The 14,500-nt window shown below is 37.9% G+C and overlaps 1 protein-coding gene across 1 annotated transcript in view; it reads right to left on the reverse strand.

The window, feature by feature from the left end:
- Window positions 1-14,500, reverse strand: part of ADAMTS20 (ADAM metallopeptidase with thrombospondin type 1 motif 20) — a 200,746-nt gene that overhangs the window by 16,459 nt on the left and 169,787 nt on the right. The window contains 2 exon segments of the mRNA XM_074403153.1: window positions 2,544-2,714; window positions 2,790-2,963. Coding sequence (XP_074259254.1) covers window positions 2,544-2,714; window positions 2,790-2,963 — 345 coding nt within the window.

Here is a 14,500-nt window from a genome sequence, read left to right on the forward strand (position 1 = left end):
TCGAGTGTGATAACTTCGTATCATGTGCAATCACATTCACTTTTTTTCCTCCTTCGTACTGCTTAATTACCTTCATTTTCGTGTCGAGATTGATGGCCTTCCTTTCCTTCTTGGCAGGCTGAGGCATAGACAAAGACAATTTCCTCTTGATAGACATCTTGGCAGGGGTTTGATGAAAAATATCCAAGACACAAAACACAAATTGCTGTACCGAGTCTGGGACAACAGTTGAAATGGTGCATGCAGAGATGGTAGTGCTGCCGGAAGCTGGTCCGCACTGTCGTACACCCAGCTGGGCAATGTTTGTGCTGCCAGACATGGAGCAGTCGTGGCTAGCGATTGTGGTCGTAAAGTCGAATGGTCATAAGTTGCATAGGTCATAAGTTGATCAATACCTGTACTATTAAGAAAGGGAAAAGATAACACACAGAATGGGAGAAAATATTTCCAAATCATTTAACTGATAAAAGTTGATAGCCAGAATATTTAAATAATTTACAAGTCAGTATGTGAAAAGACAAATCACCCAATTAAAAAATGAGCAGCCAGACATGGTGGCTTATGTTATAGTCCCAGCACTTTTGGAGGCCCAGGAGGGATGATCCCTTGAGCCCAGGAGTAAGAAACCAGCCTGGGCAATGCTTGGGCAACACAAGGTGACTGCATCTCTACAAAAAAAAAAAAAAAAAAAAAAAAAAAGCCAGAAATGAAACGGTGGCACATTGCTGTAGTCCCAGCTACTCAGGAAGCTTAGATGGCCTTAGGTGGGAGGATTGCTTGATCCTAGGAGGTCAAAACTTCAGTGATCTGTAATTATACCACTGCTCTCCAGCCTGGGCAACAGAACAAGACTGCATCTCAAAACAATAAAATATAATAAAATAGCAGAAGATTTAAATAGACATTTATCTAATAAGATATAAAAATAACTAAAAAATACACAAAAAGATACTCAACATCATTAGTCGTTAGAGAAACTCAACCTAAACATACACTAGATACCATTTCATACATACTAGCATGGTTATGGTTAAACAAAAAGCTGTATTATATCGGATGCTGATGATGATAATGGAGAGAGAAATAGGAACTTTTATACATTGCTGATAGGAAAAATAAATAGTGTAGCCACTGTGAAAAACAGTTAACAGTTCCTCAAAAAGTTCAATAGAGTTACAACACCCAGCTATTCTATTCCTAGGTTTATATCCAAGAAAATTGAAAACATATCCATACAAAAACTTGTATGCAAATGTTCCTAACGGTATTATTCAAAAGTCAAAAATGGAATCAATTCAAATGCCCATCAACTGACTAGTGAATAGACAAAATATAGTATATTCCTACAATGGAACATTATTTATCATTAAAAAAAAAGTATTGATGTACGGTAAAACTTGTATAAAATTTTAAAATATCATGCTAAGTGAAAAAAGCAGACACAAAAGACCACGTATTGTATGACTCCATTTATACCAAATGTGCAGAACAGGAAAATCCATAGATACAAAAAGCAGATTCGTGATTGTCTGAGACTAGGAAAAAACGTGAGAATAAGGAATTCTTTTGGGATCGATAAAAAGGTCTGGGATTTGATCATGGTGATGCACACACCGGTAATTATACTAAAAGTCTGTGAATTATAAACATGCACATAGATGTTAGAATTAGGTGCCAGAAGAGGATGTTAAAAAGTTAATAACTATGCTTCATATTTCAAAGTTAAGTATAGATATGGAAGATAGAAAAAAGCTGAAATTAAACCTCTAACGATGAAAATGAAAATGGCTGAGATTAAAAAAAAAAAAAAACCAGACTGGATGAGGATCAGACATCAGAAAGAAATGAATGACAAACGTAAAGACATCCATATAGTGGAATATTAGTCAACAATAAAAGAAAAAACACTTTTGATACATACTACAACCTGACTGAACCTCAAAATATTTATGTTACAGTAGATTAAAAAGTACGTATTTTATGATTCATTCATATAAAACTCTAGAAAATACAAACTAGTATAGTGATAGATAGCTAATATAGAAAACAGGTAAGGTCACTTATTGGGTGGGGAGGGAAAAGAGAGGGAGGAAGAGATTATAAAGCAGCATAAGGAAACTTTTGGGGTCAATGGAGATGCACTTTATTTTGAAAATGGTACTGGTTTTATGGTTATGTACATGTGTTAAAACTTATTAAGATATCTACTTTGAATATATATAGTTCATGGTTCATCAATTACACCTTGATAAAGTTGTTTCCAAAAAGTGGACAACTGCACAGGGCAAGTTTGCAAAACTGTTCCTGGTTGTTGGCTTCACAGCTGACACCTACTGACACTTCAGATTTGCACTAGAGTTTAACACACATGTCACTATTACTCTATTTGCACCAACCGTCAGCAGTCTCATTCCTTAGATTCATATGCATACCACCATCTGCCCTCATATTCAAATTTTATACCCAATTTAGGCTGTGTTAACTTTCAGATTCACCTGTTTTATCCAGGAGCAAAAATTCTCAACTTCCTCTCTTTGCCTTACCTGTGATGAGTCTCCTGTTAATACAATGTAACTGCAAGGAGGGTTCCTGCAATTCTTGGATGTAGGAGATCTGGTTGAAGAATTATAGACTCTTTCATTCACTTGTCTGATTTGGGTATCTATGCACTCCATTAGTTGATGGGAATCTTTTCTCTCACATGATGTCAAACACTAGAAATGCAATGACCAAATGAATAACACATTCTTATATAGAGTGTCTTTGAAAATGTACTTGTTGATACTCACATTCAGCCTCTCTCTTTCCATCCCCTTGTACTGCACACAGTCCTGACCCCAACATCACCTCTGAGAACAAGGTCGAGTGGACTGATCACACATTTCTTCAACCACCTGACCAACACCTTTCAGTCTGCAGTATACATCCCTCTGCTGAACTCCAGAGCCACAGGTCACAGAGCACTACAAAGGAATCCAGATGATTTGAATAATTAGCTAACAAACATCAAATTATATTATAATAGCCAAGTAGAGCCATTACCTATTATTTGTTTTAAATATAGCCTGGTATTATAACATGAATTACATACAAAATACATGCAATAAGTATTTTTACCACTATTGGTGTAAATGTATATTTCCTGTTTTGCATAACATACTTCAAGCTTTACAAAAACTATGACAAGTAAATCAGCTTATAGTAAGCAGCATCTCAATCAATGACTCTCTCTTCTGACTTAAATGTATATAATGTCTATAAAAAACTACCACAAAAAATTATTCCACTACATTGCTTTCAAATGTCAATTAAATTATTAGACTATACTCATTATCTTCCTCAAAGAAACAATAATTTCAAATATTGTGTTATATTCATCTTTTTATCTGCAGTACCTACTATAGTTTGTACCTGTTATGGGATCCAAATACTTGCTAATTTTTTAATACTTTAAGTTCTGAGATACATGTGCAGAACATGCAGGTTTGTTACATAGGTACACATGTGTCATGGTGGTTTGCTGCACCTATCAACCCATCATCTACATTAGGTAATTCTTCTAATGCTATCCATCCCCCTTGTCCCCACCTCCTGAAAGGCCCTGGTGTGTGATGTTCCCCTCCCTGTGTCCATGTGTTCTCATTGTTCAACTCCCACTTAAGAGTGAGAACATGTGGTGTTTGGTTTTCTGTTACTTTGTTAGTTTCCTGACAATGATGGTTTCCAGCTTCATCCATGTCCTTGCAAAGGACATGAACTCAACCTTTTTTATGGTTGCACAGAATTCCATGGTGTATATGTGCCATATTTTCTTTATCCAGTCTTTCATTGATGGGCATTTAGGCTGGTTCCAAGTCTTGGCTATTGTAAATAGTGTTGCAACAAATACATGTATGCATGTGTCTTTATAGAAGAATGATTTATAATCCTTTGGGTATATACCCAGTAATAGGATTGCTGGGTCAAGTGATCCTTGAGGAATCACCACCCTCTCTTCCACAATGGTTGAACTAATTTACACTCCTACAGTGTAAAAGTGTTCCTATTTCTCACCATTCTTTCCAGCATCTGTTGTTTCCTGACATTTTAATGATTGCTATTCTAACTGGCGTGAGATGGTATCTCATTATAGTGTTGATTTGCATTTCTCTAATGACCAATGAGGATGAGCTTTTTAAAAATATGTTTGATGACTGCATAAATGTCTTCTTTTAAAGTGTCTGTTCATATCCTTCAGTTACTTTTTGATTTTTTTTTTTTGTAAATTTGTTAAAGTTCCTTCTAGATTCTGGATATTAGCCCTTTGTCAGATGGATAGATTGCAGAAGTGTTCTCCCATTCTGTATGGTTGTCTGTTCACTCTGATGATAGTTTCTTTTGCTGTGCAGGAGCTCTTAGGTTTAATTGGATCCCATTTGCCAATTTTGGCTCTTGTTGCTGTTTCTTTTGGAGTTTTAGTCATGAAGTCTTTCCCCATGCCCATGTCCTGAAGGCTTTGCCTGGGTTTTCTTCTCGGGTATAAAAACCATAAAAGGTTTTACGTCCTACCTTTAAGTCTTTAATCCATCTTAAGTTAATTTTTGTATAAGGTGTAAGGAAAGGGTCCAGTTTCAGTTTTCCACATATGGCAAGCCAGTTTTCTCAACACTATTTATTAAACATGGAATTCTTTCCCCATTGCTCGTTTTTGTCAAGTTTATCAAAGATCAGATGGTTGTAGATGTGTGGTGTTTTTTCTGGGGCCTCCGTTCTGTTCCATTAGTCTATATATCTGTTTTGGTACCATTACCATGCTGTTTTGCTTACTGTGGCCTTGTAGTGTAGTTTGAAGTCAGGTAATATGCTGTCTCTAGCTTTGTTCTTTTTGCTTAGGACTGTCTTGGGTATACAGGCTCTTTTTTGGTTCCATATGAAATTTAAAGTACTTCTTTCTAGTGAGCACAATGGCTCATGCTTGTAATCCCAGCACTTAGGGAGGCAGAGGCAGGTGGATCACAAGGTCAGGAGTTCAAGACCAGCCTGGCCAACAGGGTGAAACCCCGTCTCTACTAAAAATATGCAAATTAGCTGGGCATGGTGGTGGGAGCCTATAATCCCAGCTTCTCAGGAGCCTGAGGCAGAGAATTGCTTGAACCTGGGAGGCAGAGGTTGTAGTAAGCTGAGATCATGTCACTGCACCCCAGCCTAGGAAACAAGAGCGAAACTTCGTTGCAAAAAAAAAAAAAAAAAAAAGAAAGAAAGAAAGAAAGAAATTTAAAGTAGTTTTTTTCTAATTCTGTGAAAGAACTCTATGATAGCTTGATAGGAATACAATGAATTTATATTTTACTTTGGGCAGTATGCCATTTTCACAATATTGATTCTTCCTATCCATAAGGATGAAATATTTTACCATTTGTTTGTGTTCTCTCTCATTTCCTTGAGCAGTGGTTTATAGTTTTCCTTGAAGCAGTACTTCACCTACCTTTTAAGTTGAATTCTTAGGTATTTTATTCTCTTTGTAGCAATTGTGAATGGGAGTTCACTCATGATTTGGCTCTCTGTCTGCTATTGGTGTATAGGAATACTTGTGACTTTCACACATTGATTTTGTATCCTGAGCCTTGTCTGAAGTTGCTTATCAGCTTAAGGAGTTTTTGGGCTGAGACATGGAGTTTTCTAAATATACAATCATGTCATCTGCAAACAGAGACAATTTGACCTCCTCTCTTCCTATTTGAATACCAGGAATATATCCAATTTTTCTAGATGTTCTAGTTTACATGTGTAGAGGTGTTTATTTTATTTTTTATTTTTATTTTTACTTTTTTTTGAGACAGAGTCTCGCTCTATCACCCAGGCTGGAGTGCAATGGTGCGATCTTGACTCACTGCAACCTCTGCCTCCCAGTTTCAAGAGATTCTCCTGCCTCAGCCTCCTGAGTAGCTGGGAATACAGACACGCCTGACTAATTTTGTATTTTTGTTAGAGATGGGGTTTTGCCATGTTAGTCAAGCTGGTCTTGAACTCACGACCTCTGGTGATCCACCCACTTCAGCCTCCCGAAGTGCTGGAATTACAAGTGTGAGCCACCGTGCCTGGCCTGTAAATAAGTGAAAGATGGTAGTTTGTATTTCTGTGGGATCAGTAGTGATTTCCCCTTTACCATTTTTTATTGTGTCTATTTGATTCTTCTCTCTTTTCTTCTTTTTAGTCTGGCTAGAGGTCTATTTTGTTAGTCTTTTCAAAAATCCAGCTCCTGGTTCATTGATTTTTTTGAAGGGTTTTTCATGTCTTTATCTCTTTCAGTTAGACTCTGATCTTAGTTATTATCTTCTGCTTACTTTTGAATTTGTTTGCTCTTGCTTCTCTAGTTCTTTTCATTATGATGTTAGGGGGTTGATTTCAGATCTTTCCCACTTTCTTACATAGACATTTAGTGCTATAAATTTCCCACTACACACTGAATTAAATGTGTCCTAGAGATTCTGGTATGTTGTCTTTGTTTTCATTGATTTCAAAGAACTTACTTATTTCTGCCTTAATTTCATAATTACCCAATAGTCATGCAGGAGCAGGTTGTTCAGTTTCTATGTAGTTGTGTGGTTTTGAGTGAGTTTCTTAGTCTTGAGTTCTAATTTCATTACACTTTCATTTGAGAAACTGTTTATTACAATTTCCATTATTTTACATTTGCTAAGGATGATTTTATTTCCAATTATGTGGTCAATTTTAGAATAAGTGCTACATGGTGCTGAGAAAAATGTATATTCTCTTTATTTGGGGTGAAGAGTTTTGTAGATGTCTATTAGGTCTGCTTAGTCCAGAGCTCTGTTGAAGTCCTGAATACCCTTGTTAATTTTCTGTTTCATTGATCTGTCTAACATTGAAAATGAGATATTAAAGTTTTCCACTATTATTGTGTGGGAGTCTAAGTCTTTTTGTAGATCTCTAAGAACTTGCTTTGTGAATCCAGGTGTTCCTGTATTGAGTGTATATATATATTTAGAATAGTTAGTGTTTCTTGTTGCATTGATCCCTTTACCATTACATAATGCCCTTCTTTGTCTTTTTTGATCTTTGTTGGTTTAAAATCTGTTTTATCCGAGAGTAGGATTGCAACTCCTGCCTCTTTTTGCTTTCCATTTGCTTGGTAAATCTTCCTCCCCACCACCCCAAGCTTTAGTTTGAGCATATGTGTGTCTTTGCACATGAGATGGGTCTCCTGAATATAGCACATTGATGAGTCTTAACTCTTTATCCAATTTGCCAATCTGTCTCTTTTAATTGGGGCCTTTAGCCCATCTACATTTAAGGTTAATATTTTTTAAGTGTGAATTTGATCCTGTCATTATGATGCTAGCTCGTTTTTTTGCCTATTAGTTGATGCGGTTTCTTCATAGTGTCAATGTTTTTTACATTTTGGTATGTTTTTGCAGTGGCTGGTGCTGAGTTTTCCTTTCCATATTTAGTACTTCCTTCAGGAGCTCTTGCAAGTCAGGCCTGATGATGACAAAATTCCTTAGCATTTGCTTGTCTCCAAAGGATTTTATTTCTCCTTCACTTATGAAGCTTAGTTTGGCTGGATATGAAATTCTGGGTTGAAAATTCTTTTCTTTAAGAATTTTTAATATTGGCCCCCACTCTCTTCTGGCTTGTAGGGTTTCTGCAGAGAGATCCATTGTCTGATGGGCTTCCCTTTGTGGGTAACCCGATCTTTCTCTCTGGCTGCCCCTAACATTTTTTCCTTCATTTCAACTTTGGTGAATCTGATGATTATGTGTCTTGGGGTTGCTCTTCTTGAGGAACATCATAGTTGTGTTCTCTGTATTTCCAGAATTTGAATGTTAGCCTGTCTTGCTAGGTTGGGGAAGTTGTCCTGAATACTATCTTGAAATATGTTCTCCAACTTGGTTCCATTCTCCCTGTCACTTTCAGGTACACCAATCAAATGTAGGTTTGGTCTTTTTCACATAGTTCCATATTTCTTGGAGGCTTTGTTTATTTGCATTCCTTTTTCTCTAATCTTGTTTTTACACTTTATTTCATTAAGTTGATCTTCAATCGTTGGTATCCTTTCTTCTACTTGATCAATTCGGCTATTAATACTTGTGTATGCATCACAAAGTTCTTGTGCTGTGTTTTTCGGCTACATCAGGTCATTTACATTCTTCTCTAAAATGGTGATTCTAGTTAGCAGTTCCCGTAACCTTTTATCAAGGTTCCTAGCTTCCTTACACTGAGTTAGAACATACTCCTTTAGCTTGGAGTAGTTTGTTATTACCCACTTTCTGAAGCCTACTTCTGTCAAACTCATTCTCCATCCAGTCTTGTTCCCTTGCTGGCAAGGAGTTTGATCCTTTGGAGAAAGGGCATTCTGGTTTTAGGAATTTTTAGCCTTTTTGTGCTGGTTTTTCCTCATCTTTGTGAATTTATCTACCTTTGGTCTTTGATGTTGGTGACCTTGGGATGGGGTTATCACATGGGTATTCTTTTTGTTGATGTTGTTGCTATTGCTATCTGTTTGTGAGTTTTCCTCCTAATAGTCAAGTCCTTCTTCTGTAAGTCAGCTGGAGTTTTCTGGAGTTCCACTCCAGACCCTGTTTGCCTGATTATCACCAGCAAAACCTGCAGAATAGCAAAGATTGCTTCCTGCTCCTTCTTCTGGAAGTTTTGTCCCAGAGGGGCACCCACCAGATGCCAGCTAGAACTCTCCTGTATGAAGTGTCTGTCAACCCCTGCTGGGAGTTATCTACCGGTAAGGAGGTACGGGAGTTAGGGACCCACTTGAGGAAGCAGTCTTTCCTTTAGCAGAGCCCGTGCACTGTGCTGGGAGATCCATCCACTTCTCTCTTCAGAGAGTGCAGGCAGGAATGTTTAAGTCTGCTAAAGCTGTGACCATAGCTGCCCCTTCCCCCGGGTGTTCTGTCCCAGGGAGATGAGAGTTTTATCCATAAGCCTCTGACTGGGACTGCTGGCTTTCTTTCAGAGATGCCCTGCCCAGAGAGGAGGAATCTAGAGAGGCAGCCTGGCCACAGCAGCTTTACCATGCTGCCATGGGTTCTGCACCCGGCTCAAACTTCCAGCAGCTTTGTTTACACCACGCAGGGAAAACCACCTACTCAAGTCTCAGTAATGGTGAATGCCTCTCCCTCCATGAGGCTTGAACATCCCAGGCCAACTTCAGACTACTGTGCTGTCACCGAGAATTTTAAGCCAGTGGATCTTAGCTTGTTAGGCTCTGTGGAGGTGGGATCTACTGAGTAAGACCATGCAGCTCCCTGGCTTCAGCCTCTTCCAGGGGAGTGAATGGTTCTGTCTCACTGGTGTTTCAGGCGCCACTGGGGTCCAAAAAACTCCCGCAGCTAGCTCAGTGTCTGTGCAAACAGCCACCCAGTTTTGTGCTTGAAACCTAGGGCCCTGGTGGCGTAGGCACCTGAGGGAATCTCCTGGTCTGTGGGTTGCAAAGACTGTGGGAAAAGCATAGTATCTGCGCCAGATAGCACCATCCCTCAAGGCACAGTCCCTCATGGCTTCCCTTGGCTAGGGGAAGGAGTTACCTGACCCCTGGTGGTTCCTGGATAAGGTGACAACCCTCTCCTTCTTGTTCTTCATGGGCTGCACCCACTGTCTAACTAGTCCCAATGAGATGAACTGGATACCTCAGTTGGAAATGCAGACATCACCTGCCTTCTGTGTTGTTCTCACTGGGAGCTGCAGACCAAAGCTGTTCCTATTCGTCCATCTTGGCTAACTTGTTGATTCATGATTACATTTCAATGGATAGGAGTTTCGGAAAGCTGGTTGTGTAAATTGTAAACTTAGGCAACCTTGTGTTACCCTCTCCAAATCTCATTTTTCTTATGCTTACGATTTTGTGTTATTTCTGAAATGTCACAGAACACTTTCCATACATTTATTCCTGTCAACAGTTCTATAAAAGGGGTACCATGGCTGAGGACACTAGGAGTCAGTGAGGTTAAAGTCACTTGCCTGAGGTGCTGCCTATAGTAAGCAATTATCTTAGTCTGTTCAGGCTGCTACAACAAAATACCATAAACTGAAAGTCTCACACAGCAGAAATTTATTTCCCACAGTTCTGGAGGCAGGAATTTCAAGAGCAAGGTGTTAGCAGAGTCTACATCCATGAGAATCCACTTTCTGGTTCCTATAGGGTACCCTCTCACTGTGTTCTCACATGGTGGAAGGGATGAGCTAGCTATCTGGGGTGTCCTTTATAAGAGACTAGAAAAGGCCCCACCTCCTAATACCATCATCTTGGGAGATAGGACTTCATCATATAAATTTTAGGGGAACACAATCATTCAGATCATCCCATTCTTTCCCTGCCCCACTCCTCAAATTCAAGTTCTTCTCACATGAAAAATATATTCATTCAATTTCAATAACACCAAAGTCTTAGCTCATTCTAGCACCAATTCAAAAGTCTGTAAAGTCCCGAGTCTCATCTCAGTATTGTCTCAATCAGATATGCATGAGATTCAACGTGTGACTGATCATCCTGAGGCAAATACCTCTTCAGCTGTGAACCTGTGAAATGAAGCAAGTATGTGCTTACAAAATACAATGGTGGGACAGGCAAGGCATAGGGTGAACATTCTCATTCCAAAAAAGAAAAGTAGAAAAGAAGAAAAGGCTAATAGGATTCGAGTAAGTAAAAAACCTAGCAAAGCAAACATTAAATCTTATGTCTTGAGAATAATCTTTCATGCCATGTTCCACCTTCTGGACACACTGGGACAGGGATTGGGTCCTCAAGACTAAGTGGCATTGCCCCATGGCTTTGTTGGATTCAGCCCATGTCACTGTTCCCATGGACTGTAGTTTGGTGCCTATGGCTCTTCCAGACTGAAACTGCATACCAGTGGCTATAGTGGTCTGGGGTCATGGCATGGCCTTAGTGGGGACAATTCAGCCAGTTTGTTGTTGTTGTTGTTGTTGTTGTTGTCACTTTAGAACAAGAATGGACTTTCCTTCACTGTCCAATAACACATTACAATTTCCATCTGAGATCTCATGGCCTTTACCATCCATATTTCTATGAACATAGCTCTGCCCTTGCAATGGCCCACTCCCTTGCTCATGTGCTCAAGTCTGTAGACAGCTCTACCCTTTGAAATTTAGGTGGAAGTCACCACACACCATGACTCATTTACTTTGTGTGTCAGTAGAGATAATACAACTTGGACAATGCTAAAGTTTATAACCAGGGCACTTTGGAGGGATGGCCATCACACCCCATGCTGCCCTTAGGACCACTGGAAATACATCTGGTATAGTTGTGGACTGCTGTGCTAGAATACGGGAAGAAAAGCCCATAATGTAAGGTGGCACCAAGCCATTACAGTCCTTCCCTGTCCCCAGGCCCTTGCACTCTGGGCCTGTGATGGGATTAGGCATCCCTGGGGAGCTTCAAAATGCAATTGGGAGGTCATTCTTCCACTGTCTTAGATAATATATTATGAAATCTGTTTAGATAGCGGTCTAATCTCCCTATTGTACTAATAAAGAGCTCATAGTTTAGATTGAGATGGTTAATTCAAACTAATCAAACTAATCTCCTTTTCAAATTCAGCCACATCTTTTGTATTCTCTCCTGAACAAACTTCCTCATTTTTTCAAGTACAAATAGGCTGATAATTTTCCAAAATATTAAGTTCTGCTTTCCTTTTGATTAACAACTCCATCTTTGTATCATTTCTCTCTTTTTACATTTTTCTATTAGCAGTCAAGAGAAGCCAAGCTGCACTTCCAGCACTTTGCTTAGAAATATCCTCAGCCAAACAACCAGTTTCATCACGCATAAGTTCTATCTTCCACAAAACACTGGAACATCACTACAATTCAGTCAGAGTTTTTTTTCTTTTCTTGGCCACTTTAAAGCAAGGATGGACTTTCTTCCACTGTCAAATAAAAATTTCCATTTGAGACTTCATGGCCTTCACTGTCTATATTTCTAAGAACATTCTGTTTGCAACCACTTCGTTATTCTCAAAGATTGAGGCGCTCCTCTTTTCTTTATGGACTTTTAAAAGAATAGCCCTTAATGATCAGTTCGTAGCACTGTAGACTTTTTCTAGCATGCATCTCAAAGCTCTTCCAGCTTCTACTCATTACCCAGTTCAAAAACCACTTCTATATTTTAGATATTTGTTATAGCAGCACCTCATTATCAGTACCAATTTTTTTATCTTAGTCTGTTCAGGCTGCTATAACAAAATACCATAAACTCATAGTTTATAAACAACAGAAATTTATTTATCACAGTTCTGAAGGCTGGGAATTTCAAAATCAAGGTGCTGACAAATTCAGTGTCTGGTGAGAGCCTACTTTCTGGTTTATAGAGAGTGCCTTTTCACTGTGTCCTCCTATGAGTGAAGGAACAAGCTAGCTCTCTGGAGTGTCTTTTATAAAAGAATTAATCCCAACAATTAGTCCTCTACCCTCATGATTTAATCAGCTCCCAAAGTCCCTACCTCCTAATACCATCACCTCAAGGGTTAGCATTTTTTTTTTCCAGTCGTGCAGCTGGCAAATATTCAGACCATAGCAGCAGTGAAGCATAGTTGAAGTTCAGTTCTTTTTTTACTCCAGACTGAGCTCTTACTGTGTTACCTCCTGGGGATGAAGAAGTACTTGGCAATCTTTCAACTCTAAGATGTCAGGTGTTCCAAAGCCAAGTAGTAAAACCATATAATAACAGAGCTTGACTGCAACCAAGACCTGTGATGCCAATGTTAATAAAGTGTAGAGTATGTCTAAAGATATTTATTTCATTTGCGAGTTTCATTGTTTATACTCCTTGTTATTCCAGTAGAAATTGGAGGTCATAATTAGTAATATTATTCAGGGATCCATTAGTATTCCCAACTGTAATATTATAAGGTGGAAAAAATCAGGTTATTCACCAAGTTCATTATTTCTGCAGGAGTTCCAGAGTAACCAATTCCCTTTTCACAACAGTAAATATGTATCTGCACAATACAGTTTTACCCTGAAAGAAAAAAATTTAAAGCCTGCAAAGCTAAGAATTTTACTTCACCCAGTAGTCTAAAATTCCTCTCACAAACTATGGCAACATTTTTACTGTAAAAGCACTTTAAATTTTAATTTTATCTCTTGTGAGTATAAGCAGCAACCACTGACTTCAAAGAGAATTTTTGTTGTTTTGCTTATGAAGTAAAAGATAAGGCATATCTAAATGTGTAAAATCTTATGCATATCTACGTAACTTACACTGACCTTCGTGTTATGCTTAAGCAGTTGAATTTTGCCAACTCATTACATGTTTTCACAAAAAATATACAATTTTTTGTATAGCGAATAATAATTTCATGTGTACTTTGTGAACAGCACAATATTAAATAGACTAAAATGTCTGAATGTAGTTTAACCTAAATTAATCTCTTATGAAAATGTCTAATTTATAAAATAAAGCTCCGGTAAACATTTTTCACAGCTAATTTCAGAAATATAAACTATATTTGGAAAACATCCTGCTTCTAAACCTGAAAAAGAATTACTAGAAAAAAATTAGTTTACAAAATACAGGTTAGCAAGAAGTTCTATTAGGCAAATATAATTTTCTATTATTCAATACACCACACTTGAATATTGGTCCTTTGATCCTAGCATGAATTTTAAAAAATCCATCTCTTCTCTACAAAGAAAAAGAAAGGACTACTACTTGGAAGTAACTTGTTTTTGAGTTTTTTAGGAACGAAAGTATGAAAGAGTAAATTAGTATGGTTGTAGATTTTAACATAGACGAATTCATTGCTTAAATTGAATATTCCTTAGCCTACTGTCATCAATAACCCCAATCATCAAATGCAATAAAAAATTTTCAGATCTTTTCTTAATCTCCTGAACACATTTGGCACCATTGATCATTTTCTGTTGAATCATTCTGACTTCTGTGATTGAAATCCCTTTAGTTCTAGGTGGTCTCCTCTTACCTCTTCAATTGCTTCTTCTTAGGATCTTTTACAATTTTCTCTGTATATTCTTTAAATGTTAGCATATCCCAGGGTTCCATTTATAACTGGCTTCTCTTAAAAAGCTCTTTCTGAGCAATTTCTTCTATACATGAATAATTTCTAAATGTTATGTCCAGCTTTGATCATAATTCTGAGTTCTGCATTTACATTTTCATGTATTTATAAAAACTGTTTCATGTATTTACAAAATTTTTTATATGTTTTCTACTTAGATATGTCAAAGGCACCTAACATTTAACATTTCTAAAGCAGAACTCTTTCCCTTTGCCCAAAGCCATTTCCTTCTCTGGTTGAAGATACAATAAGGACACTGTCATCCACTCTTAAGTGGCTTACTAGAATGGCTTCCCAAGGTACATTATAACCCCTAAATATGTATCCATTACTTTAACAGCTTTATAGAACTAATATTTATAAGCATGCCAAATGTTGTCTTTTTAAGAAATCCAGGTAATGAATTTAAAGACATTGTGAAGCTATAAATGCAATTATAACACCAA

Source organism: Saimiri boliviensis, chromosome 7, assembly GCF_048565385.1.
Source record: "Saimiri boliviensis isolate mSaiBol1 chromosome 7, mSaiBol1.pri, whole genome shotgun sequence".
NCBI lineage: Eukaryota > Metazoa > Chordata > Mammalia > Primates > Cebidae > Saimiri > Saimiri boliviensis.